Raw genomic sequence first — 26,168 nt, 5'->3', positions numbered from 1 at the left:
CAGTTTTGTCTTCGGCTAAATTTTGTGCATTGCGAAGGAAATCTTATCTTCCTCTCGTTCTTTAAAGCTAGGACTCCCCCTAGCCCAGGCTAGCCCTTTGTTCCAGCCGCTCTTCCTGCCTCAGTCTCCAGGGTGCCAGGGCTGGTTTGAAAGTAGGTAAAATGGAAGAATTCCACCTGGCTACTTTGAAAGGCCTTCAGGGGCCTAGAAGACACCTCCCCAGGCCTGCGTGGGAGGCAGCAGCCTTATCTGCTTTTAGTTTCCTTTGGGAAACAGAAAGAGCATTAAATCAGCAGTTGATTTCTGGTGGGGTCCAGCAGCCGCACACTGTGTTTTACGGGGTTGTTCATTTACTCCTGTGGGTAGGAAATACACTCCCCATTTCAAACAGCCAACTGGCAAGTGGGCATTCTGAGCGCAGGCAGGGAAGGCTTTCTTTACCTGCCTGTGCTTGTCTCAAAAAGCCAGAGCCTCCAGGCTCCTCAGCTCCGCATCTGTTGCAATCTTGGAACTGTTGCTGTGATGTCCCCTCCCCCTCCACCTAGGGATGCACAGTGGGTCTACCCTACGGGGTGGGGGGCCCCTGGGCCCCTGTGAGTTATCTTGGAGCAAGAAGCACTTGTCTTTGGGCTCCATTAGGGCTACAAGACAGCACAGCAATCACGGGACCCAGAGGCAGGCCCTCCAGGTGGTAAGCTGCGCTCCAGTAAGCAGTTGCTGAAGCAGAGACCTGAAGCCAAAGCCCCTGCTTCCAGAGAGGCCTAAAGCAAGCACACATGGTCAAGGACAAGAGAGCAATTATTCGGGGCTTGTCTTGGGCTAGGGTACAAAGAGGAACCCTCATGGAGGAGGCCAAGTGTCTCTCGCCAGGTCTCCCAGGATACAGTGGGGAGATGTATGGGCATGTTCCAGGGCTCACCCTGGAATAATTTGGGGTGCTTGTTAATGTGCCTTCCAACACACATCTCTGGAGCACAGCCCAAGTATCTGTTCCCGAGTTTTCCAGATAACCACCTGTCTCAATGGAGAGGCGCACAGCCAGTGAACCTCCAGTTCCCCAAGTCACAAGCCCTGTGCGCCGTAGTCTCCCTACCTAGAATGTGAAGTAGAAAGCAGAATGGGTGTCCCGTATGTGGTGACCCGGAAACGCCCATCGTCATTCCTGGTTGCTTGTGTGCTGTGTGCTGTTAGCGCTAAATCCAGCATTTGTCATATGCCATCCCCACAAGAGGCTTTTCCTTTTCCTGTTCTGCTTCTAAACTGGAGGAAATAACAAGAGGCTCAGAGATGTCAAGTGGCCTGGTCAAAGTCACACAGCCAGTAAGGGATGGCTCTGGGTTGTCAACATGGATGCGTGAGACAGAAAGAAACACCCTGGGCCACAGAACTGCTAAGTGACTGGAGAGGGTGGCTGTCTGGGCAGGGCCGCTCATACTCCCCGAGATTACGCTTGCCTGTTCATGCCAAACCCATTTCTTTTTTTTTTTTTTTAAATGTATCATAACCCATTATATTTTTGGCTGCCCTTGGGCACATCTGGATCCATCTTGGTATTGCCTCCTCTAAACTGTACACTGTGTGGAGAAATTGGGATGCCCCTTTTCTGTTGCCATACAGAACTTTTTAAATTTTTTTTCCCCAGTAACTCTCAGGACCGTCCCCTATTCATTCCATTCCAGATGGCAAAGGTGTCTCTCAGCAAGGACTCCTTTGCATAATGGATGTCACTGGCTGTGGAGGTCATGTCTAAACTAGATTTTGTTTATACTCCCCGTCTCTTTTCTTCGCTTGAGGAGAAAGCTGGGATTCTTATGGCCCCCAGGTGATGCTACCCACCTTAGCATGCTCCACAGCCCCTCAACAGATACCAGTGCAGGCCAGCGCTTTCTTCTGCAGAGCCTGAGAAGGGGAGTCAAAGAAGTCAAGGTCCTGTGGCACAAACTCCTCAGTGACTCCGAGTTCACATGAGGGACAGCCTCATGCCATTCATGTGGTTGTGGGCAGGATCCCTGGGTTCCGTGGCTTCTCCAGGAAGTGCCAGCTTCCCTCTGAACACGGCCCTACATTTTGGGGGACGGTAGGACTGGACTGCTGGGCAGAGTCCATGTCTCTCTGGGGTAAGTTCAGTGTTTATTGCTGCTAGAGCCCCACAGTTCCGCCAACCTCTGTGAGCGCCTCCTCCCTCCGGCACCGAGAGTGCAAATTGCCGCTTGGCTTGATGACCTGTAATTAATCTTATCTCAGTGTTCAACCCATAATTCGTGCTGGAGGTTTGTTTTGGTTTTGAAGATGGAAATGGAGTATCCTGAGAAGTGAGCTCGCTTTGATCTTGACAGGTAAAATCAGAGTGCAAAACTCCCAGAATATTTACTTAGAATGTGCTGATTGGCCTTAAACGTAACAGTCACATCCGCTTCCAGAGGGTTGGGTATTTTATGACTAATTGTTATAATTACTTGCTTGTTCAGACACCAGTTCCCCTGGCTACAGAGACAGTTTGGGAGCAGAAAAATGGAGGTTTGACTAGAAGTTTACATAGAGACAGGTTCTGTCGCCCCCTCCAGACTCCCCCAGCTTCTTTCAGGTCTGGGGATGGAACCAGAGCATCGAGGCTCAGACCAGACAGACTGCCACTTAGAATGACCCCCAGCCCAGAGACACTTCTTTTAAACTAACTAGGGACAAATTGAGAGAATTAGTTGGAAACGGGAATGCGAACAGAAAGTGAACCTTCAGACAGCGGCCAAGCTGCCCCCGGGGTGGGGAGTGGGAGATGGGAGGTGGGAGCAGACTGTAGCTTCACTGCACAGTTGGGTGCTCGGTGCCCCCACAACCCGCTCTCTGCTCAGCCTGGGATAACAGTGCTGATGTGCTGAGGGCAGCTTCCAGGGCGCTTCCTGTCCATGGATGGATTCAAAGCCTGCCAGGGGGGAGGCTGCACTGTAATACTGACCTCCTTTCCTGGCTTCCTACTCTGCAGGATAAAAATATCCTTCAGAAAAGCTTTCAGGAGAGAATTCTTAGAAACTAACCTTCTTAACCTGTAGTCTCCGCCCTGGACCTGCCTGTTCTCAACCGTTGTTATGGGAGGCAGGTGTCAGGAAAGTCAGGGGGGGGCTCTGGACAACCAGTGAGGTCAGAAGGGAGCCCTGACCACCACAGGGGAGCCCAGACCAGCTGCCCTCTGGAGCCAGACTGGTAGAGCTGGAAGGAGTTTTTCTCTAACTGTGAAATGGGTTGACGGGAGTTGTTTTGTGTATCCCAGGTGTTGCGATCAAACTAAACCCTAGAGAGTAGAGCTGTTGGTTAGAGACTGACCCCTGTGGAGAAGCAACCCGGCGTCTCTTGTCGCCGGATGGATGCTCAGAGCAGGTTTATTTTATTTTTATCAAGTTAGAAAGCACTGGGCAGATATTTCAGGAAACTGGAGCTTTCTGATGGCTGAGATAAAAATAGAGAGTGGGATACGGTCCCTCCAGGAGCTGTTCATCATAGCTGCCAATAAAGGGAGACCGTGGCCTAGGGGCTGAGCCCCTGGCACCCTGGGAAGTACACACGGCCTCCCGAAAACACACACCCACTCGTTTCCATCCTTGCTGTAAGATGCCCAAGGGAGAAAACAAAAACAGGGCACCTAGAACACACTGCTTGGTTCTTGAGGCCATGGCTGCCTCTTCCCTCCCCGGGTCTGTCCTCTGAATTGATCCACCCTCCATTCTAAGTACTCTCATGTCCTGGTGTTTGCGCTAATCTTTGCCAATATTTATATCTGCAGTGTGTCCAGGTTTTTCATTATGTGCTTGTGTGTGGGAACGCTGGGTATGCTCAGTGTATGCTCTACTACTTAGATATATGCCTCGCCCCTCACGGTGTTTTTGTCTTCACACCTGTCTGTATGGAGGGTATGGGCTGTATGGAGTTATGACGTAGCTCAGTTGCTAGAGTGCTCGCCCAGTGTGCAGAGGGCTGCGTTCTGTCCCCAGTGTAGCTAAACCGAGGCACAGTGGTGCACACAGGTGAGTCAGACAAATTCAAGGTCATCCTTACCTACGTGGTAAATTCCAGTTCCAGCCTGGGCTTTTTGATCCCCTGTCGAGGAAACCAAGGGAAAGAAAGGGGAAAATATCAGGTTTCCAGGAAACCCTGGTCGGAAGGAGCTGAGCACTCGCTTGCCTCCCGTCCTTGGACTTTGAGGCTGACATGGGATCTCTGCCATTGTGAGCAGTGCTAAGAGTCCATCTCTAGAAAGGTGTGACATGATCCTAACGAAGCAGAGGCATAGTCTAACTCCCAGACTGTCAAGGGCTTGGAAGGAATGGAGAGGGACCTGGAAGGTCTTGGCAGCTACTAAGTTTATAGCAGGCAGGAGGTTTAAAGTCCAAAAGGGCTCAGATTTCTACTCCATGTGTAGAAATCTCATCCTCAGTCCAGAAGAGAAGAGCACCCAGCTCCTTCCTTGCACCCCAGCATAGCAGTGAGATAAAGGTGCAGTTACCGGGGTCCAGCCTTCTGCAGGCAAGTCTGAGGTCAGCGGCCCCCACACTTTTCTCTTTGACCCTCTGGAGGAGCACACCGGCGGGCGTGCTAATGTCTGCAGTGACAAGTGGCTTTAGCCCCAGAAGCTGCTGGCGAGTGGCAGGAAGCATGAATGGTGAGGAGCAGTGACAGACGTGGCCCACTGGGACCTGCAGAGGCTCAAATGGGAAGGTTGAAAAGTGGAGCACGGGCGGACACAGCTGCAGGCAGCTGGAATCTTCCCGGAGCCAGTCGGGAAGGGCGAGAAAGGACCCAGATATATGGAGCTCTGGGCACTGGTGCTTTGACTCTCTTCCTTTTTGAGCCGCGTTGGTAGCACATGTACAATCTAACATCAGGTGCCCAGTTTAAATGGCGAGGGCTGTGCCCTCTGGCAGGTAGACAGACAGAAGCTGTGGCTGTGCCGCTGTTTCCAGGCATGGCACCTAGGACAGGGCTCTCTGGCTCTGCAGGAAACCGCTCCTGACATTCCTCCGGGTTACTGATAAACTACTGGGGGGCGTCTGCGTCCCTCTAGATGACGCAAGCACTGGATCTTAAGTAAAGCCCGTGCGTAATCTTGGTGATTTGCTATTTTTGTTTTGTTTCCTTTTCAAATTGCTTGATGGTGTTCTGACACCCTCCATTTGTCGAAAAGTTTAGACGATTTTATTGCTCCGAGTGAATGGGCTGGCTTACAGATAAGAGCATGTGTAACCCTGTAACTAAGATCATTTAAGCTATACATAGAACTGTTGTGATGGCTCAAGCCTGTAATCCCAGCACTCAGGAAGCTAAGAGAGAGGAGGCCTGCTGCAAGTTCAAGGCCGACCTGGGCTACAGAGTGAGACCTTTCTTAACCAACAAAAAATATAACCATGAATGGTTAATACCCCAAACAAATAAATCCTAATTTCTCTCTCCTTTCTCCGTATGCTTTTCCAACAGAGCTCTCAATTTTGTCACCGTAACACTGGGAGGAGATCCGAAGCCAAGCACGAGAACTAGTCTGGGTCCTTGGCAGATGGGCATCGGTATCATTTACTGACCAACAGGATGGAGACCACACCCTTGAATTCTCAGAAAGTCCTGTCAGCATGCAAAGACAGAGAGGACTGCCAAGGAAATGGTGTTCTCCAAAAGGGTGTCCCCACCCCAGGGGACAGGCCAGAGCCTGGCCAAATGTCCAATGGGCACTCTGCAGATCCCAGCACCAGTGCAGATGAAGCTACACACCCTATCCCAACAGCCACCACCACCCTGGTGGCGGAGATTCGCCAAGGGGAACGGGAGACCTGGGGCAAGAAGATGGATTTTCTCCTGTCTGTCATCGGCTATGCCGTAGACCTGGGCAACATCTGGCGTTTTCCCTACATATGCTACCAGAATGGGGGAGGTTAGTACCATGGGCCACCAGCAGAGGCTCCGACCCAGGGGTGGGTTGTTGGTCCTCAGGGAAGGCTGTAAGACAAGTCGTGTCTTTACTGTCCTGTGTGACTGCCAGGAGTCTGGGAATGTGAAACCTAGGCTTTTATGCTGGTCAAGTCTCCTGTCAGCCGAAAGCCTAAGGTAGCTTGTGTGGGGCCGTCAGGTGGTGAAGCCGGACCTGAGCTCTCCCACAAGGCCTTGGGTTTATAGCATCACTGGGCTTCACTTGTTGAAGGGCTTTCCTTCTCATCCTGCGTTAGTCAAGCTCCTGTTAGGGAGTCAGAAGCAAGAGAACACTCAGTGCACTGTGTGCTCAAGTCCTGCTGGCAGAGTCCGAAGGTGTAAGGCCTACGGGAGGTGGCTGTAAGGCTCCAGACCTGCTGGGACTTTGGGGTTGCGTGAAATCAGAGAACGGCACTAGTCTAGGTCCAAAGTCTTAAGTTATCAGACTTGATGTGATCCGAGGCTGAGCCCAGCCTCAATATGGCATAACTGCCAACCTGGACCGTGAGCAGCTACAGTTACATCTCCTGTGTGTCGTAGATGCCTTGTCCTGCCTAAGACGCTAAGAGCAGTTTCATTGGTGACTGTATGCGTGAGCTGGGGAGCCTGGGAGAGCGCAGAGCAGACTGGGGGAGAAGGGTGAGCAGGTACTGGGCAAAAAGAAATAGGTGTCAAATCAGTGGACATGTTTTGACAAGCTGTTTGAGAGGCAACTGCAGTGAGATCTGGAGGTGGGTCATCTATGTCACCCAGACTTCTGGGACCTAATACGAAGCTTCTTCATCTGTGGCTACGAAGGCAGTTCCTCGGGCCACGGGAGGTTGCAGAGCTCTTGCCTGGGAGGACTGGAAATCATATTCTCCTTCTCCCCCGTTTGGCAGCATCTTTAGCTGAACCTTATATGAGAGCTGGATCCTTGGTGGCATTTCCTACTGTAAAGCCAACTGGGTAAATCCTTTGGATGAGTAGAGGGCCACCATAAAAACACAACGTGGTTTTGATTCTCAAGTTGAGTTTGTCAAAGTGACTGTAATTACATGGACCTTTCTGAGTCACACTGACTTTAGCTTTTTAGGGGTGAAGCACTCTTTAGACAGGAAGGTTATCAGGCTAAATCTCGAGCTGCAGGTGAGCGACCTTATTGCCCCGTGAGAAACAACTGTTTTCAGCCAGGCTCTCAGACAGTGATGGCTTGCGAGGAGTTAGTCTGGCTCTGTGGAATTAGGGACATGCAGTCAAAATATCAGTGGTCAAGAGTCTAGAGTCATAGGTGATACTGGGAAAGGATCCCGTTCCTCGAGTCCGTGTGGATCACTGGGCAGTTCAGCACTGTGCTCACATCTGGACCTGGGGTGGGCCCTCGAATCTGGAGGTCAGTTTCCAGAGGCCCCTGTGACTCTGATGTGTGACTCTGCTGGCACCATCATCAGAGCTCAGACAAAAGTGGGGGAGGCCCTTGCCACGGTGAACGTTATGTCTAATGGATACATTTACTGTGCTAGGCTGGTAAAAATCTAGGCTGTTTTTAACTTGTATATGCCATGAGGACATTGTTCATATCTCGAAAGTACCCTGTCAGCTGGCCCCGAGATGGACTGATTCCTGGTGCAGTTAGGCTAGTCTTTAAAAAATTGCTGATTGTTGCAAAATATTTTACCGTCTCTGCTATTCTTATAACGTAATGGGTCACAAAATTGAACAGGCTAACTGCTAAGTTCTGCCTTGTATGAAATGCTTGCTTGCTTGGATAGCTAAGGCAACTGCTTGGATGTTTGTTATAAAACCAAGCCTTGCCAGCACCCAGACAGGATATCAGCTAGTTTGGCTCCCCAAAATTATAACTGTGTAGGTTTTGCCTTTATAATTCTTTGGCTAACAGTAGCTGTGGACTTACCTGGAGAACTCTCTCTGGTTTGGTCCTGGTCAGATTCTTTTTAATAGAAAGCCTCTAATTTACTAAAACCCACACTTGAGTCAGATTGGTGACTCTCTAAACGGCCCCAAACCCACAACACTCCAGGCACCTGCTCCGTGGACTCCAGCCCAGCCTCTTTCCACCTGCTCTCCCAGGCTTCTCTTTCTGTATTGTTCGCTTGGTTTGCCTTTTGTTCATTGTTTTTGTTTCGATTTGCCCTGAGACAGTATCTGAGTTTCACTTCGCTTAGCTTCAGTGAAACACCAAGAAAAAGGCAGTTTAAAGAGAAAGGGGCTATTTGGCTCAAGGCGCCAGGTTACGGTCCATTACCACTGAGACTTCTAGATGGCAGGAACTTGAAGCAGCTAGTCAGGAGCGTGTGTGCAGGCTGGCTCAGGTCAGTGTCTCCTCAGTCCAGGGCCCAACCCTTGAAGCGGTGCTGCCTACCTTCAGGGTGGGCTTCTTGTCTCAGTGAGCTCGATTAAGAAAGTGTCTCAAGGTCAACCCAATCAAGACTTCCTGGTGTGGTGGCCCACTTCTTTGCTCCCAGCACTCCTGAAGGAGAGGCGGGAAGATTTCTGTGAGTTTGAGGCCAGCCTGGGCTACAAAGTGAGTTCCATCAAGGACAGCCAGGGCTGTTACTCACAGAAACCTTGTCTCAAAGAAAACTCAAAACAAACAAAGCAATTGAAAGACTTTCTGCCCAGGTGACTCTACAATGCCAACAATCAAGCTCACCAACCCAGACAGGCTCACACTGGATAGTACCCGCGACTTTGTCTGCTGTCTCCTCTCTCAGAGCACTAAGACCAGGCAGCCTACTCTGAGCACATCTCCACATCAGTGGGCTGATCTGGGGACAGCTGTGGGCAGGAAGTAAAACTGTCTCCCTTCTGCCGCAGGGGCCTTCCTCCTTCCTTACACCATCATGGCCATCTTTGGGGGGATCCCACTCTTTTACATGGAGCTTGCGCTGGGCCAGTACCACCGAAACGGGTGCATTTCCATATGGAGGAAAATCTGCCCGATTTTCAAAGGTAACTGAGGGGCGGGGATGGGGGAGGTGCTGGAGAAGGCACCTAAAGGGCTGGGGCCTGGGACTTGGGTCTGAGCTGCCCCGTGAGCCTGGCCCTTTCTTGCCCGCTGTCCAGGGATTGGCTATGCCATCTGCATCATAGCCTTCTATATCGCCTCCTACTACAACACCATCATCGCCTGGGCACTCTACTACCTCATCTCCTCCTTCACGGACCAGCTGCCCTGGACCAGCTGCAAGAACTCCTGGAACACTGGCAACTGCACCGACTACTTCTCCCAGGACAACATCACCTGGACACTCCATTCCACGTCACCTGCTGAGGAGTTTTACCTGTAGGTACCTGGGAGGGAGGGCGTGGTCTGTTAAGGACAGCCATACCCCCCTGGAGCTTGGCATCTTAGGGGCCAGAAACTCTTCACCCCTCCCTTGGCAGACTCCTTTTAAAGTGCTTCATTAGCATGTATTGATTATACAGAACAGGTTCCATTGTGACATTTGCATATGTGGATAGAATGCATTTTGATTATATTTGCCCATATCGTTATTAACTCCCACTTATCCCCTTCCTGCCTTGCTCCCCTTCTACGGCCATGTTTTTTCTTTATTTTTTTCTGGTGACACATGAGTTTAATGAATGTTGCTATGAGAAGCATGAGCAACCTGCGAGCGCTACACCACTGAAGAAAATGTCTTATCCCAGCAAACGCTGACCGCCTGCTCATGCCAGTTGGGAAGTTCTGGTTATAGACAGTGAAGTGGAGAGACGGAAGGTTAGCTGTGGGCTGAATGCTCCTGCCACCCAAGGCTGTTTCCAGATGATGAAGGCCCATTCCAGCCCTCCTCCCCCGCGAGGCTCCGGCTGGGGTCCACTGTTCTCTGGACGAATCACAGTCACGTGCTCAGGGGACTCTCACAGGCTCCTTCTGTCGCTCCAGGCGCCACGTCCTGCAGATCCACCAGTCTAAGGGCCTCCAGGACCTGGGGACCATCAGCTGGCAGCTTGCTCTCTGCATCCTACTCATCTTCACTGTTATCTACTTCAGCATCTGGAAAGGAGTCAAATCATCTGGCAAGGTGAGGAGGACCCTGTTGCTGCTTGTCCTGGACTGCCCAGGGACCCCCCCCCCCAGTGTCACCAAGACTCAAGAGCATTACCCCGGACAGCTACTGAGCAGGAGAAAGTCCAAAAACATTCTATGACACTTTCTTCATCACATCTGTTAGAAATTAACCAGTATCATATACATGTAAGCTCATCTAATTAAATGGAGGCACAATTCAGCCCTTTATATTGGGAAATACATAGGGGCTGTGGAGAGGGGGGGCTCAGTAGGTGATGTTCTTCCCACAGAAGCATGAAGACTCGAGTGTGTGTCACCAACACTCGTGTAAAGAGCTGCGCATAGCAGTACACGAGTGTATGGCTGTAATCCCAGCATGGCGGCGGGGTGGGGGTGGGGTCAGGAGGCAGAGTTAGGAGGACCCCTGGACTTGCTGGCCAGTCAGTTTAACCCAATGAGTGAGCGTCAGGTTCAGTGAGAACTCAAAAAGTCAGATGGAGACCAACTGAGAAAGGCATCCAGTGTCAACCTTGGGCCTCCGCACATATTTGTGACTAATTTTGCTGTTTGCTTCTGTCCCTACTGGACAGATGTGGAGCAGGCTTAGGGGTAGGGAGTCCTGGTAAGCAGTCAGATTTGCTGTCGGCCAACTCTGAAGTCAGCGGGGTTTTGCTGTTGCTGCTGCTACTGTCTGTTTGCTTCTTAGAACAGCATCTCACTACGCAGCTCACGCCGGCCAGGAACTCATAGGAATCCTCCTACCTCCGCGTCTCAAACGGCAGAATTACAGTAGTATGTTACACCCCGCTTTGGGCTTGAAGATACTGATCCTTCTGCCAGGCCTTGCTGCCTCTTAAAGTGACAGAAAAATGCCCCCTCCCCCCAGAGGTCCTCATTAGTAAAAGACACCACGACTTGTCTCCCTCCCTTGCTGTCTCCTGGACAATGTGGTAGTAACCTGTGCCTCTGTTCTTCACTCCAGGTGGTGTGGGTGACAGCCACCTTCCCTTACATCGTCCTGTCTGTCCTGCTGGTGAGGGGGGCCACCCTTCCTGGAGCCTGGAGAGGGGTCGTCTTCTACCTGAAACCCAACTGGCAGAAACTCTTGGAGACAGGGGTGAGAAAGTGTGAGAAAATGGAGTGGAAAGTGTGCACTCGCCAGGTTTTCACTAGAGAAAGCCAATTCTCTCAAATAGGACAATAGGGACAACTCAAATTGAATGTGCAAGTCTGCAATGATACTCTAGATCAGAAATGCAAGCACTAATAACACGTTCCCGTTCAGTGGCCTCAAGTTGCTAAATTTTTTTTTTTTTTTGGTTTTTCGAGACAGGGTTTCTCTATGGTTTTGGAGCCTGTCCTGGAACTAGCTCTTGTAGACCAGGCTGGTCTCGAACTCACAGAGATCCGTCTGCCTCTGCCTCCCGAGTGCTGGGATTAAAGGCGTGCGCCACCACCGCCCGGCTCAAGTCACTAAATTTAAATGATAGGAAGAGAAATCACATGTATGTTACCAGAGAAGTGGCCATCCCCGTGACGGACCCAGAAACACTGTCTTCTGCCCAGTGCATAGCCACACAGAGGCCTGAGCGGGTGCTGTTTGCTTGGCAGCAGCCCAGGTCTCACCCTCACCCTGGGCCCTCACCTGCTGTGTTTCAGGTGTGGGTGGATGCTGCTGCTCAGATCTTCTTCTCTCTCGGCCCGGGCTTTGGGGTTCTCCTGGCTTTTGCTAGCTACAACAAGTTCAGTAACAACTGCTACCAGTGAGTACGTGGGATGCTGAGGGGAGCTTAGGGATGGAGTGACAGACAGACAGTCCAGGGAAGGCAATGGTCTCAAGCCCTTCTGGACCCACACCATGAGGGCATTGCCCCTCAGGGGCATCACAAGGCCTTGGCCATTCATCCATAGCCATAGTGCCCATTCCTGCCATATCTTCATCCAGGCTAGTCAGAGGCTGAGAGAGTCTCCAGGATACTTCTGCTTTGCCTCTCCTGGTTGAAGTGGAGAAGTCTATGCTGTGATGCCTCACAGCAGGTCAGGCTCCCCCCCTCGCCACCTTGCTCTGTAGCTTATAGCTCTGTTCCTGCCTTACTCAGCCCTCCACGGGATGGAATTCAGGCTTGTGCTACAGTACCCAGTTTATGGCCGTGTCTTAAGACATCGTTGACCTGCCTTCCCCACGCTGTATGTGGTTGCCATGGTATCTGCAGACAGTGCACTGGGAGATGTGGGGGTGGGTTGGGCACGGAGGCCTGTCGCAGCGGAAGAGGCACAGGCAGCTGGGGTTGTCATTCCAGAGACGCCCTGGTGACCAGTGTGGTAAACTGCATGACGAGCTTCGTCTCTGGCTTTGTCATCTTCACGGTGCTTGGCTACATGGCTGAGATGAGGAATGAAGAGGTGTCCGAGGTGGCCAAAGATGCAGGTAGGATCCCGGGTTCTGTTTATGGCTCCAATACACTTGGAAGCTCTAGACATAAGCAAACTTTTCAGAGAAACTTTTCAGGGATTTGAAAGAAACTTAATTGCCTCGGTGATTTCAGCTCAGCCATGCACTCACTTCTCTCGGTGCCCAGTGCATGGGGGGCTTAAAACTATGGCTTGTATGAGAGCTTTAAAATCGGTGGGTGTGGGCACTGGGATGATCTCATGGTACGGTCCCGTCTTGTAGGCAAAAATCGACTGGTCCTTGGAACTTCCCTTGTGGAGTGATAAGACTTAACTGATGGGGCCATGATGTTTGTTTTCATTGGAAATAATTTAGCAGACATTTAAGGCAATGAGACCAAGTAGGTGGAGCACCAGGGCCTTGAGATATGTTTGTATTTTGGCCCAGTGCAGTGCTTTGACCAAATGACAGCCTCCCTGGCTAACCATGAGGGTTTAAGAACATGTCTGTCACACTGTCAAAAGGAATTTAAGGGCCGGGAATATGTAGGTCAGTGGTATAGCGCTTGCCTATGGTGTTCAGATGCTGGAGTTCACACTGTAGCACCCCCAAATGGAAAAAGAAGGGTGAGTTAAAAATATTGGGAGGTCCTTATTCCCTCTCCTGCTATTCTGGAGCTGAGGACATCGCAAGGTACCTTGGATGTAACAGCCCTGGCCCTGACAATAAAACACAGAATTGTCACAGGCTGGAGTTTGAGTAGTCCCAGTCTTAAGCCCCTTCTATCTCCCGAATTGAAGACACCCAGTTTTCAAGGTGGATTATCTTCCCCCTGGCTTTGCAAACTGTCAGGCGCAGTGGGTGAAGAAGTCTTTGGTGCTGAAAAAGCCCGATTCACTGTATTCACTAGGGAGGGTGAGAACGGTAACCGTCGCCCTTAGCCCAGTTCTACTTGGCAATAGCTTGGTAGGCTGGGTCTCAGCGTCACCTCCTCCTGTCTCCCTGTTTCAGGCCCCAGCCTCCTCTTCATCACATACGCGGAGGCCATAGCCAACATGCCAGCAGCCACCTTCTTCGCCATCATCTTCTTCCTCATGCTGATCACACTGGGTTTGGACAGCACGGTGAGTAGAAACAGGAAAAGTGCCCGGGAGGACGAGGAAAAGGGAGCAGGAAGTGGCCAGACTCCCTTCCTCCCACCCAAACCCTCCACGCTACAGTTTGCTGCCTCCTGGTAATTCCCCTCTCCCCCTCCTCTTCCCTTCTTCCTCCTCCGCTCCTCCCCATTCTGCCCCGCCCGTCCACTCCTCTCAGCATTGGCACCTTTTGCAGTGCGTACGGACAGCGGAGTTATAATTGGCGTAATGTAGGGAAAGCGCCTGGCACAAAGAGCTCAGCGTGTGTAAATTCCTTATTTGTTTTCCTCTCTACGTATGGCACCTAAAGGCTCAGCTCAGGGACTTGACACTTAACTGTTAGTGTCGAGAGGGTATGGGCGTTGAGCTGACCTTAGGACAACCAGTCTCCCCCAGACACACCAAATGCTGAAGTTCCAGATGCTGCGTTTCCTTGCCTGCGCATCCTAAATGATGGGTTCTGGTGCCGGTATCAGATGGAAATGGGCTTCACGGGCCATGTGTGAGCAGGCGAACTAGTCTTGATGGGCTTGAATGTTCACTTGGTAGTCTTCTCTCTCTTCCTGTCCTCTGTCCTTAAGGCACAGGCTTGTCTCAAGCCGCCACTGTGACCATCTGCATGCGTCTTTCAGTTTGCAGGCCTGGAAGGTGTGATAACAGCGGTGCTGGATGAGTTTCCACACATCTGGGCCAAGCGCCGGGAGTGGTTTGTGCTCATCGTGGTCATTACTTGTGTCTTGGGATCCCTGCTCACGCTGACTTCCGTGAGTACCAGGGCCTCTGGCTCCAAGCGGCCTCTGCTAGGGCACCAGGGCTCCACAAGCAGAGCGGATTCTTTCCTTCCACTTCCCGGCCTCCACGGGTGTTGCTAGCACTATTTATTAAAATCTTATCATGGGCTGAGGATGAGGCTAGTGTTAGGCTGCTTGCCTAGCATAATGTGAGGCCCTGGGTTCAATTTTCAGCATCGAAAAATTTGTCACCAACAAGCTATTTCTGTGTTACCTGTTGGGAGATCTGTGTATAGCTTTGGGGGTGGCTTGGAGCCGGACTTAACGTTTCACAACAGATCCAACTATGTTTCAGGCTGGGCAAAAATACCTAGAGAGAAGTTAGGACTTGGCAGCCAAGACTAATACAGTAAAGTGCACATCAGATAATGTGACATCGTGGACTTGTATCCTCCTGGTTCAAGCCAGGACTTCAATGATTCCAGCATTTGCCAGGTCAGGTTAAGGGGCTGTAGAGATCTCGGAGGGGTCAGAAGTTAGACCAGGCTGGTCTTGAAGTCAGAGATCCACCTGCTTCTGCTTCCCAGGTGCTAGGATTAAAGGTGTGTGCCACCACCGCCAGACTTTCTCTTTCTCCCTCTCTCCCTCCCCCCTCTTCCTCTCTCTCTGTCTCTGTGTGTGTGTGTGTGTGTCTCTCTCTCTCTAGACCAGACTTTCTCTTTCTCCCTCTCTCCCTCCTCCTCTCTTCTTCTCTCTCTCTCTCTCTGTCTCTCTAGACCAGGCTTTCTCTGCCTCCCAAGTGTTAGGATTAAGGGTGAGCACCACCATGCCCAGCTTCCAGGTTCAGTCTTTACAGTTGTGGGTTCTCCAAGGTCGAGTCTAGAAAGTATTCGGTAAGTTGAAAGTGGACAGAGAGGCCCTTTAGAGTTTGTCTCTTACAGTGTGGTGGGGAAAACAAGGATGAGCTAGGGGGCCGGAGGCTCAGTGGTAGAGCCTAGCATGCCCCAGGCTGTGGGTTCGGTTTTGTGCTCCTCAGTATGTAGGTGTCAGATAGGCACACATTCCAAGGCCACTCCACCTGACAGCCCTGGGGTTCTTCGACGGAGCAAAGGGGGAGAATCACCCACTCATCACCTCTATTCAGAAGTTGCTGCAGGCCGTTGTAATGAGCGGTTGTACCTCAGAAGACTGTTAACCACATGTACAATCTCGTCCCCAGGGAGGGGCATACGTGGTGACCCTGTTGGAGGAGTATGCCACCGGGCCCGCCGTGCTCACTGTGGCACTCATAGAAGCCATTGCCGTGTCTTGGTTCTACGGTAAGAGGGCCCTTCCAGGGAGAATTCTTTTGCTATTTCCCTCAGTCTGCAGGGAGAGGGCACCGATTTCATCGGAGGAGGACAGGGAGGGGCAGCTGGCAGGTGTGAGCTCCTGAGTGTAAGCTAATCTCAGGGAGGGCTTTCTAGAGCAGCCCATCATCTCCCCTGCACTCCCGTGCTGTGCCACAGGTTTCATACCCTTGAGGGAGAACATGGCTACTACCCTGATTTTTTATTTTAACATTTACCCAGAAGAGAGAAGCTAGAGCCAGCCAGTTCGCCCGCAGTGGCGATTGAAGGCCTCATGTACAGTGCATTGCTGTGAGTGTCCAGATTTCAGTTTCCCAAGCGAGCCTCCTTTCCAGAGCACGGAGACAGAGCAAGCTTCGGCCCTTGTCCCCTAACCAGGCAAGAATGTTCTTGCTGCCTCTGCATTGGTAAATCCCCAGCTCACTCCCTCTGGTCCTGGAAGAAACTTTGATGAGGGAGAGAGGAGGTGCAGGAAGTGAGCTGATGTCTATTGGCAGAGATTCCATCAGAGCTGACATAGAGGTAGGGGAGGGTACAGGCAACTGACCTGAAGAACACAAGTTCTTCATGTGTCTGTATGATCAAGAAGCAAACATCTCTTTCTGGAAACGCATTTGCTTTCTGATTTCTATGATCAATGGCTTTATTGTGATAGTCTTCATGCACATTTCGAGGAAGAGGGGCAAGCACACAAATAAAGGGTTTAAGTGCGTGCATGTGCATGTGTGCATATGTGTATGTTTGTGCGTGCAGCAGCCTGCAGAGGCAGCAGGAGTATTGATTTCCCTGAAGCTGAACTTGTAGGAGGTTGTGAGTCACCTCTTGTGGGTTCTGGGGACTGAATCCAGGGCTAATTCAGAGGACGGAGTTCAAAGTCACGGTGTAGACCTGCCCTAGGAACCAGAGACTCTGGAGAGAGCACCTGGAAGCACTCGCCCGCCTCATGCTTCAGCCGTCAGTGGGCGTTGTCATTAGTGCCAGTAATCTCTTACAGAAGAACCTGGATCTTGACCTGGCCTACGAATGAGCAATACCGTAATTAAAACATTCCCTTGAAGAGCTGGAGAGATGGCTTATTGGTTAAGAGCCCTGGTTGCTCTCACAGAGGACCTGCGTTTGATTCCCAGACCCACATGGTGGCTCACAACTGTTAACTCCAGTTCCAGGGGACCAGACAGCCTCTTCTGTGGACACCATACATACACATGGTGCACAGACACATGGGGTGGGGGGCAAACATGCACACACTAAAATAAATCTTAAAAAAAAAATCTCCTTGAAAGTTGCCAATGGATAGTTCAAGTTGGTCCCTGCAAGGCAGGCTTATCATTCCTAAATAAAATGACTTCCTTCCTACAATTAACACTACAATCAAATCCAGGCTGAGATCTTAGAAGGGCAGTATGGGCACCAGTGGGGATCTTGGCTCTCTTCCTAGGTGTCCATCAACCTCCTGGCTCTGTGAATTTTGCTTGCTGTAAAAATTATTCAGTTTTGTAATGCACCCCTCCCCCCACTGCTCCATCTCCCTGGAGCCCCTCCTTGGAGAAGAGCAGAGCGACTCCACCAGCTCAGGGGGAACCCCACTCCCATTCTTGCCGTCGCCAGTGCTGATCCGGCCTCAGTCACATTCTCCTTTGGGCGATTCTAGGTATCAGTCAGTTCTGCAGCGACGTGAAGGAAATGCTTGGCTTCAGCCCGGGATGGTTCTGGAGGATCTGCTGGGTATCCATCAGTCCTCTGTTTCTCCTGGTGAGTTGTCACTTCTGCCCTGTGGTTCCAGATATTTATTTATAAGAAATAAGGCCAGGCAAAGATGGTGCACGTGTTTAATTCCAGCACTCGGGAGGCAGGAGCATCTCTGAGTTCGAGGCCAGCCTGGTCTCTAGGACAGCAAAGACTACAGAGAAACCGCACCTTGAAAAACAAAATAAAAAGTGCTGAAATGTAACACAGAGACAGGAGGGCGTACTGACTGAGAAGGGCGTACTGACTGACTGAGGAGGGCGTACTGACTGAGGTTGTGCACCTCAGAGTTTTATAAACCCAGCACTTCTTTGAGGACAAAATCCTACCGAGAGACAAAAATAAACTAGTACCCCAAGAAGCCCCTCTGTGGGGGGCCTCCCAGGGGTCGTGCCTGCCCCTGCTCACCTGTTTGACGTTTGACCACGAGGGATCAAGCCGTGCAGCAGGATCTAACAAGAGCGACAGCATTTACTGAGCCGTAGGCCAACTGCACCAGACTTACAGCGGCTGCCCTTTGAATCTTTATGATCACTCTGAAAGGCGTTGGGGTATTTTGTTTGTTTTTAAAGACAGCCTCCAAATCAAATGTAGATTGATTTGGCCTGGAACTCTATACATAGGCTAGGCTGGCCTCATATGTGAGATCCTCCTGCTTCTCAAGAGCTGCTACCACAGGCATGAGCCACTAGCTTGTTGCTTCTGATCAGCATTTAAGGAAATTGAGGCTTAATGTCATTAAAATCACGTGACAAGCATTAGTCAAGACCATGGAAAGACATATTGTATTTATTGCTCAGAAAAGCCCTGAGAGGGGTTCCTAGCAATTTCATATCAATTTTACATGCACCTTGAAGGGGGTACACATGAAAGGTCCCCAAGTTCAGGATGAGTCAAAAGTAGAATTCATTTGTTGCCGAAGGACCTGGGCTAGAAAGTTGAGTTCTAAGGGTGGCTCATGACGTATTTAGTCGCCACTGTGCCTTGTTATGTGTCCCCGCCACCTCCTCTCCAAGTGTCTCGACTGCCCAGAGATGGATCATACCCTAGTAACCTTTCCGGTGCATGCTGAGTGAGACAGCCTGGGCTAAATCACTGGGGACTGCGTCTCAGTTTTTTCATTTGTATATAACTTTATTGGGAGGGATCATTTTTAATTCTTTGGAGAAAAAAAAAAGCAGGTTATATGATTCCATTAACCAACTCAGCTTATTGAGGGCATCCGGGCCATGCCAGAGGGCATCCGGGCCATGCCAGAGGTGTCAGGCCTTCAGCACACAGCCTCTCTTCATCGCTCTGTGCTGACATTCTTGAGAAAGAGTCTTTGCTGCTCCCAACCGCTAACACATCTCAGGTCTAAGAGGGGTTTGTTGTTGTTGTTGTTGTTTTCGAGACAGAGTTTCTCTGTGTAACAGTCCTGACTATCTTGGAACTTGCTTTGTAGACCAGGCCTGCCTGTCTCCCAGGTGCTGGGATTTAAGGTGTGCGCCGCCGTGCCTGGCAGGATTAAGTTTTGTATGATGGTCCAGTTGTTGCTATCTTTGCTTTGCTTCTGTGGCACTGCATGTGTCTCTGTTCCCAGGAGCCTTCCTGACTGCTCTAGATTTCACGAGTTTCAATAAATATTCGTCCCTAGCAGCAAACTTCCCAGCCCGGCGGCTCCAGTGCCGGCCCACGCTCTAGAGCAGACACGCGGGGACCCGTGTGCCGACCCTAGATTGTACACTTTCTTAGGTTTTGGTCCCATATTACTTTGTCAGCTCTTTGCTCATTTGATGCTTTTAGCCCAAATCAAAACTTTATTTTTATTTTTTTAACAAAGTTTGCTGGTCTTGAACTTAGCCCAGGAAATCCTCTTGCCTCAGCTTTTCAAGTCGTGGGGGCTGCACCACCAGGCTGTCTGTCCGTTCCTTTAAATCCATCTGTCTTTGTTTGTATGCACAGGGTCTCACTCTCTAGTCCTAGCTGGCCTGGAACTCATCGTGTAGACCCAGGTTAGCCTCAAACTCACATCAATCCCCCTGCCTCTGCAGTGCTGGGGTTGAAGGCAAGTGCTCATATACCTGGCAACGTTTCAGTTGCTTTTCTAGGAAGAGGTTTGGACTGAGTCTCTGGGTTCACTGTGAGCAGAAGCTACGGCCCTGACATACAGAATTAGCCTGAATTAATACCTTTGCTTCTTGATAATCTACTTAAATTCTTTCATTTGTTTCTCAGAGGAAGAAGTCACGTTAGATGAATGTCATAGGGCAGAGACATTTTTTCTTATTCCCCACCCAACAAGGAAGCAGTGTCCAGGCCCAGCCTGGGGTGAGGCAAGTGAGACACACCAGGGAACATAAAACACATCAGTATGCAAGATAAATACTACTTCAATGCAATGCCCCATTAATGCAGAAAATCTGTATAAAAATATTTTATCAGACTCTGGCCCTGGTCTCTGAGCCTGTGTGACTCACCTCACTCACCTAACCCCAGCCTGTCCCCATCGGGTCCTGTATCTGACAGATTACATTAAATTATTTAGGCTCCCCCTTAGATATGAGGTCTCTTCATCTGCTTCATTCTTGTCTGGGTCTAGAGACCTTGGGTTTGTTTCTGGAGGCTCATGGTCAGCACTTATGTAGAGACCAGGCCAGTCATACTACACCAACTCAGGGATGTTCATGTCTCTCCTCCAAAGGTCGGTGCTCTCGTGCCCCAGGGAGAGGTGGCAAATCTGCCTTCCAAGTCTATGTGGAATAAACAGGTCTCCTGCTCAGAGCTTTATAGAGATGCTTTAGGTAAACAAGCAAATTACTAAAAACATTCTTTTTTTCACTGAAACCAAGTTACAAAAAAAAAGAAAGAATAAAAGGAAGAAAGGAAAGAAAGAAAGAAAGAAAGAAGGAAGGAAGGAAGGAAGGAAAGAGAGAAAGAAAGAAAGAAAGAAAGAAAGGAAGAAAGGAAGGAAGGAAGGAAGGAAGAAAGAAAGAAAGAAAGAAAGAAAGAAAGAAAGAAAGAAAGAAAGAAAGAGAGAGAGAGAGAAAAGATTGCTTGAGAAAAGAAGTTGGGTTAACAAGGGAGCCAAATAACGAGCTTGGGCCCTGATGAGCTCGATTCACAAAGCTGACAGCAACATAGCCCAGTTCTATCAAAGATGGCTCCTGAATGGATTGTCTCCTCCCCAATCCCAGTTACTTTCCTCAGTAGCCAGGGCCGGGGCTGAGGAGCCTGTGTTAGGTTTGTGATTGAGGGGGCTCTGTTTTTGAAGCCCTCCTCCTGGACACAGGCTCCGCAGAAGGATGTGTGCTTTACAATTTCCCATTTTATTACCTGCAGACAAAGGAAAAACAGATATAAATAGATGTTTAACCACACGAGGAATTTACATTAGTGTCTTCTTTATGAGCTTGAAGCAGTAAAATACAATTAAATCAAGAGCAATAGTGATTTCAGCACAGTGGTTTCTAGGTAAAAGCCAACATTGATGCTCGCTCTGGAAACCAAACTGAAAGTACAAAAATTGTAAGTTGGATGTTAAAGGAGATTTGAAGTTCTCATCAAAAATTCCATAGGATTCTCAGGTGAAAAGCATGCTGGGCTGCTCTCCCATTTCCACGGTCCCTCTCAAGGAGGGCCTGGAGCGTTCGGTCGCTAGTGTCCAGACGAGTCCTTGCTGATTCATTCTTACTGGAACCCCAGGCTGCAGAGCCGCACAGAGATCTAAGGTGGGAAGGAGCATGGCCCCCAGCAGAGCACGCCTCGGTTCTCTCTCCCAGACGGAAGACGCTGCCCTCTGACCTAAAACAGTCGGCAAATGTCAGCTGTGGCAACAAAGCAGAGACAAGCAGAGAGGCTGCCCAGGTTGTCTGTCTCTTTGCTGTCCAGTCCCAGTGGGTGCCAGTCTCCTCTTCCGCAGAAGGAGATGCTCCATCTCCCTGACTTTGGGGATAACCGTAGGGATGCTGTAATTTCCACAGTAGGCCCTGAGGTGAAGAAACCCAAGCAAGGAGGATACCTGTTTTTCTGTTTAGTGGGGAGAAATTCAATCTATGATATACCCCCAGAAGAAGGTCAGATTTGGTCTTTGGTGTTTGTGGTCTCAGGATTTTCACTGTCTCTTGGAATTTGTCTTAGTTCATCCTTTGCAGCTTTTTGATGAGTCCACCCCAGCTGCGGCTTTTCCAATACAACTACCCTCATTGGAGCATCGTCCTGGGCTACTGCTTAGGGACGTCTTCAATTATCTGCATCCCTACGTACATCATTTATCGGCTGGTCAGCACTCCGGGGACGCTGAAGGAGGTATGTCCCCACTAATGTGTGTGTGTGTGTGTGTGTGTGTGTGTTTAGCAGGATAATTGGGAAGAAAGGAATTTTCTTGTTCTGTCTTATTCAAAAAGATAAAATCTACCAAAGGCTCTTTGTCTTATATATTTATAAAGTTTCGCCGGGCCTACATAGTGAGTCCCTGTCTCTCTGTAGCTTTGGAACTGTCCTGTAACTAGCTCTTGTAGACCAGCTGGCCTCAACTTCACAGATCCGCCTGCCTCTGCCTCCTGGGTGTTGGGATTGAAGGTGTGGCCACCATGCCTGGTGCCATAGCCATTTTTCTCACATCACTGTGCCAAGTACTATTTTGAAGAACATCACAAAATAAGAATGTTACAGTCACAATTTTAGCCTAAAAAACTGTCACACACACCCCCCTCCCCAACTAAGTTGGATATCAAAGTTGTGGCTCAGGCCATTGGAGCCATTTTCCACCATATTAGAAATGATTATTTCTGTCTGAATATCAAGTACCTAACAATTTCTATAAGATGCAAACTTGCCAAAGTGCCTGCCTATAGGTCGTCTCATTTTGCCCTCCAGAGACCTTACTAGGCAGATGGGCACAGGTGCTATAGACGGACAAGAACACCGACGGTGGGAATAACCTTGTCTAAGTCATTATTTCGGTGACTTGTCCAAAGATAACGCAGCTCAGGGACTCTCCAGATCTTCTGACTCTTTGGCCAGTGTTTTTTGTATTTTTAGGTGCAGTTTCTATTTTCTGAGCAGACCGTTTGCTAGTGTAGAAATCAGTGTTAAAGGTTAGGGACAGAATAGTGGCCGTTCTCACGCCACGCTGCCGGCGTTAGTGGTCAACTACTAAGATTTATGGCAGTGTGTCTTCACTTCCTCAGAACCCAAATGTCTGAGATATTATTTGTTCAGCTGTGTGTCTGCCACAGAATACTGTGTATTTATTGTACTCAGGGACGAGTGTCCCACCAGGAGAGCCTTAGGTCCACTGTTGTGTTTGCAGGGGCAGGGCTCAGAGGTGAAGGGGACCCACTAGGGGAAAGCGGGAGGCTCTTGAGAACCCAGGTGAACTAGACTGTGGATTCTGATGAGCAAAACTTCTCTACTGAATTGGCCATCACAGCAGCATGCTCAGACATTTCATGAGAGAGCAAAGACAGACATCTTTTTCTGAGAACAACCGATTCCTTTCTTCTTCTAAGTAGGAAAACTAAACTTGAGGTGAAGGAAATCCAGTTCTTGCAAATTTCTACAATGGCAACTTAAGCTCCCCTATGACCTTCCCTCCCAGAGAGGACCAGACAGTTGCTTCCTGTGCTCCATTCCCATCCCCAGAGTCACTAAGTTCCTTCCTCCAGGCGACTCTTTAGTGATGGTTGAGAAGATCCAAGGCCTCCTTTGCTTCACATGGAGGCCAGGGTCAGCAGCAGGAGCTCCAGGCTAACCAATGTCAGTATTTTGTCACAGGCTGCACCCCAAATCCTGGCTGTCTTTCTTGCCAATTTTCAGTTACAAGGAAATGTCCCCCAAAATGTGTGACGGAGCTCAACCCCCTTGGCAGTAGGTGAGATGACAGGGTCATCTTCACCACGGGCCACCAGATGGGAGACAGTAGGTTTCCAGGAAGCAGCTGAGAAAGGCCGAGGAATGGAAGGAGAGGACTTAGTCAGCCATGAAAGCACTCCCCTCCGGGCCTTGGCTTCCCATCATCAGTGTGTTCTGAGGGGAGGGAGTCCATGGAGCAGCAACAGTGACCCCCGCTGGGCAGAAAAACTAGAGAACACATCGCTCTCCTTTACATGGGCCATCTCAGACACCTTTTCTGTCCTTGTGTGTACTTAATGCAAGTGGTCAAGCATGCCATGATTGTTTTCCCAAGTACCCCTAGGAAAATAGAAATCTGGTTTTTTTTTTTTCTTAAGAGGGAGGATTTTTTTTCTAAAACAAAATCTTACTATGTAGCTCAGGCTAGCCACCATACCTACCTATGTAGGAGTTTTTAAGTAATTATTTGTTAATTCCCAGATTTGACAGTCAGAAGCATTCTGGGAGAAAGGGTGGTTCCATATAAAATTCTGGTTTGGTTTAAAAAAAAAAGACCAACAGGTAAATTCATGAGAAAAGTACATGTCTGAACTCTGCTGGTCACATCCAGATGCTCCAGACATTATGAGGTTAGATCCTGATAAACCCATCAGAAATTGAAAATATCATTAAGTGAAAAATACAATCATAACCTAGCAACACAGCACAGTACTGTTTCTCTCATGACCACTTGGCTGGCAGGGAGCTGTGGCTGGCTGCCACTACCTGGCATCAGGAGAGAGCAATGTCACTAGCTTCGGAAAAGATCAGAATTCGGACCAGAGTGTCTCCTGAATGGATATCCCTTTTGCATCATCATAAAGGAAAAATGGTTTGTAGTGACCCACCGTCAGCTGGGGACCGCCTGTAGTGACCCACCGTCAGCTGGGGACCGCCTGTAGTGACCCACCGTCAGCTGGGGACCGCCTGTAGCATAGTAAAATAGAGCAGAAGCAGCTCTATTTACTGGGCTGATTTGGGAAGACATCACAGGCACTAGTAGCCTGGAAGGCTCAAGGCTGGGGTCATTCACTGACTAAAGTCATCGTTGGAGAAAGCCTTTGGTCACACCATGGTAATGGGAGGTGACACCATGGCAACGGGAGGTGGTCTCTAATGAGCACATGTTATGAAGATGTCAGCAATGCTCCATTCTTAAGTTAGCTGGTTACCATTTTGCAGAAGGCCGGGGTCTGGCAAAGTTTGAGATCAATAATAGTCTGGTGCTCTGGCTCTTACCACCAAGCTAGACGAGTTCAACTGGAGGAGCCTACACAGCCGGGAACTGATGTCTGAAAGTCATCTTCCGACTTCCACATACACCCTGGCGTACATGCGCCTACACACATTTACACACAACTAGATAGTATCTAAGCCTGGTGACGTGGGGGAGTCAGCCGAAAGAGTAGCCGTCCACACAGCAAAGGGGTGGGGCAAACGAGCCAGTTTTCTTTACAGTGTCATTTGCTGGGCTTGCCTCTCCCACACCCTTTAATTAACTCTTTCCTGTGTATCATAGCTCCACTTAAGACCAATCCTAATTATATTTTTATCTAGTCAACAATAGCTTACAACAAGGTAAGGGGTGAGTTTCCGTGACTCATGGCCCTGGGCACTATGGCCAAGAGGACGGTGAACTGAGATCCAGTCTGTCTGTCCCCAAGCTCAGTGTGGCTCTGACAAGCCTCGTCTCTTTAAAGTCTGTGGCTCTGTGGCCAGCCAGGTGCTACCGAAGGATTACTTCCTCCCGTTAGCATCACGGTGATCTTTCTACTGGCACTACACTTGCATGGAGTTCTCCACTCTGCCATTTTTATCCCCGTTAGGGAAGTTGGGAATTTCTCTTTTAAAGGCCAGTGATGCTATTCCAACTTACTATGAAATGTCATTAAAATACTATTCATTGTTGTAATATTAATGCTGGAATATCTTTTCAAACAAGATTTTATAACCCTTGCATTTCCTTCCCAACAGCGCATTATTAAAAGTATCACTCCTGAGACACCGACGGAAATTCCCTGTGGGGACATCCGCTTGAATGCCTTGTAACACACCAGAGAGGAAATGGCTTCCCAGTCACCTCCCTCAGCTCTGACAAACCCCACCTCGACTTCTCCCCTCTCAGCCACGCCTGATGATGTAAGATCTTTCTTCCTGGAGACACAGTCTTAAAGACTACGGTGCCCAGACTCTTGTGGATTCCAGCCACTTCTTTCCATGAAATCTCTTGGACATACTGCCTCATGGACGCGCCCCAGCTGAACTGGCCTCTCTGGGACATATGTGAGGGAGCGGAGGAGGTGATGAAGTCTTCAGTTAGCGTTAGGTTTAGCATTGAGTCTGTGAAAGTCTCCTGTATCATTTCTTTCGGTAAGATCCCATTATCTCACACCTGTGTGCTTCTAAAGCCTTCATTGTCCACGAATGCAGAAACCATAGAAGAGAATACAGGGTATCGTGTTAGCCATATTTTCTCAGTAGCGTAGAATGCTATAGCTGGACTCTACTAGAACCTTCTGACCCACGTGCTGCTGTGAAACCAAGGAAGGAGATGGAAGGATGCTGACTGAACAAAGGATGTGTATGTGTGAACTGTTGTGCCTGTACACTGTTGTGTCTGTGTGCTTACACCCGACACCCCGGGCTCATTACAAACTATATCCGCCTCCTCTAATTTTTCTTACATTAAACAAATTCTACCTACTTTATGTGTACCGTTGTGTATGTGTTTTTAGAAGCGTGTTCTGCTACCATCTTCTTCAGTGACAATCCAGTGTTTGGCCACCTGGTCTTTTCACCATCTCCTACACACGCACACACACACACACACACACACACACACACACACACACACACACGGTTAAACATTGAGGCTAATGTTCCGTGGGCAATTCTGGCCTGTCCAGGAACAACTGGAGAATCTGAGTTAGCTTTAAAAGTCTCAGGAAACCGCATCCAAAACTCTTCATTAAACCATTA

General features: G+C 49.6%; 1 protein-coding gene across 1 annotated transcript; it reads left to right on the top strand.

Annotated features, from left to right (window-relative positions):
- The first annotated feature begins 5,477 nt into the window (after positions 1-5,477).
- On the top strand, positions 5,478-25,827 carry Slc6a4 (solute carrier family 6 member 4). The gene is made up of 13 exons (XM_050128770.1): positions 5,478-5,911; positions 8,764-8,898; positions 9,013-9,232; positions 9,836-9,974; positions 10,944-11,078; positions 11,621-11,724; positions 12,262-12,389; positions 13,365-13,477; positions 14,122-14,253; positions 15,440-15,539; positions 17,221-17,321; positions 21,435-21,602; positions 25,164-25,827. Exons 1-13 carry the CDS (start codon positions 5,572-5,574, stop codon positions 25,236-25,238), a joined length of 1,890 nt encoding a protein of 629 aa, XP_049984727.1. The 5' UTR covers positions 5,478-5,571; the 3' UTR covers positions 25,239-25,827.
- The last annotated feature ends 341 nt before the right edge of the window (positions 25,828-26,168 follow it).

This window comes from Alexandromys fortis, unplaced genomic scaffold (genome assembly GCF_014885135.2).
Source record: "Alexandromys fortis isolate MF-2015 unplaced genomic scaffold, M_Fortis_MF-2015_v1.1 scaffold_80, whole genome shotgun sequence".
NCBI lineage: Eukaryota > Metazoa > Chordata > Mammalia > Rodentia > Cricetidae > Alexandromys > Alexandromys fortis.
The sequence above is the reverse complement of the archived record's forward strand: the minus strand, read 5'-3'. Positions and strand labels throughout refer to the sequence as shown.

Bases quoted from the DNA above. Each gene is read 5' to 3' on its own strand.
- Slc6a4 (XM_050128770.1), top strand. From the start codon at position 5,572: ATGGAGACCACACCCTTGAATTCTCAGAAAGTCCTGTCAGCATGCAAA. The intron at 11,725-12,261 runs GTGAGTACGTGG...TTGTCATTCCAG, and splicing joins TTCAGTAACAACTGCTACCA to AGACGCCCTGGTGACCAGTG. The intron at 15,540-17,220 runs GTAAGAGGGCCC...GGGCGATTCTAG, and splicing joins TGCCGTGTCTTGGTTCTACG to GTATCAGTCAGTTCTGCAGC.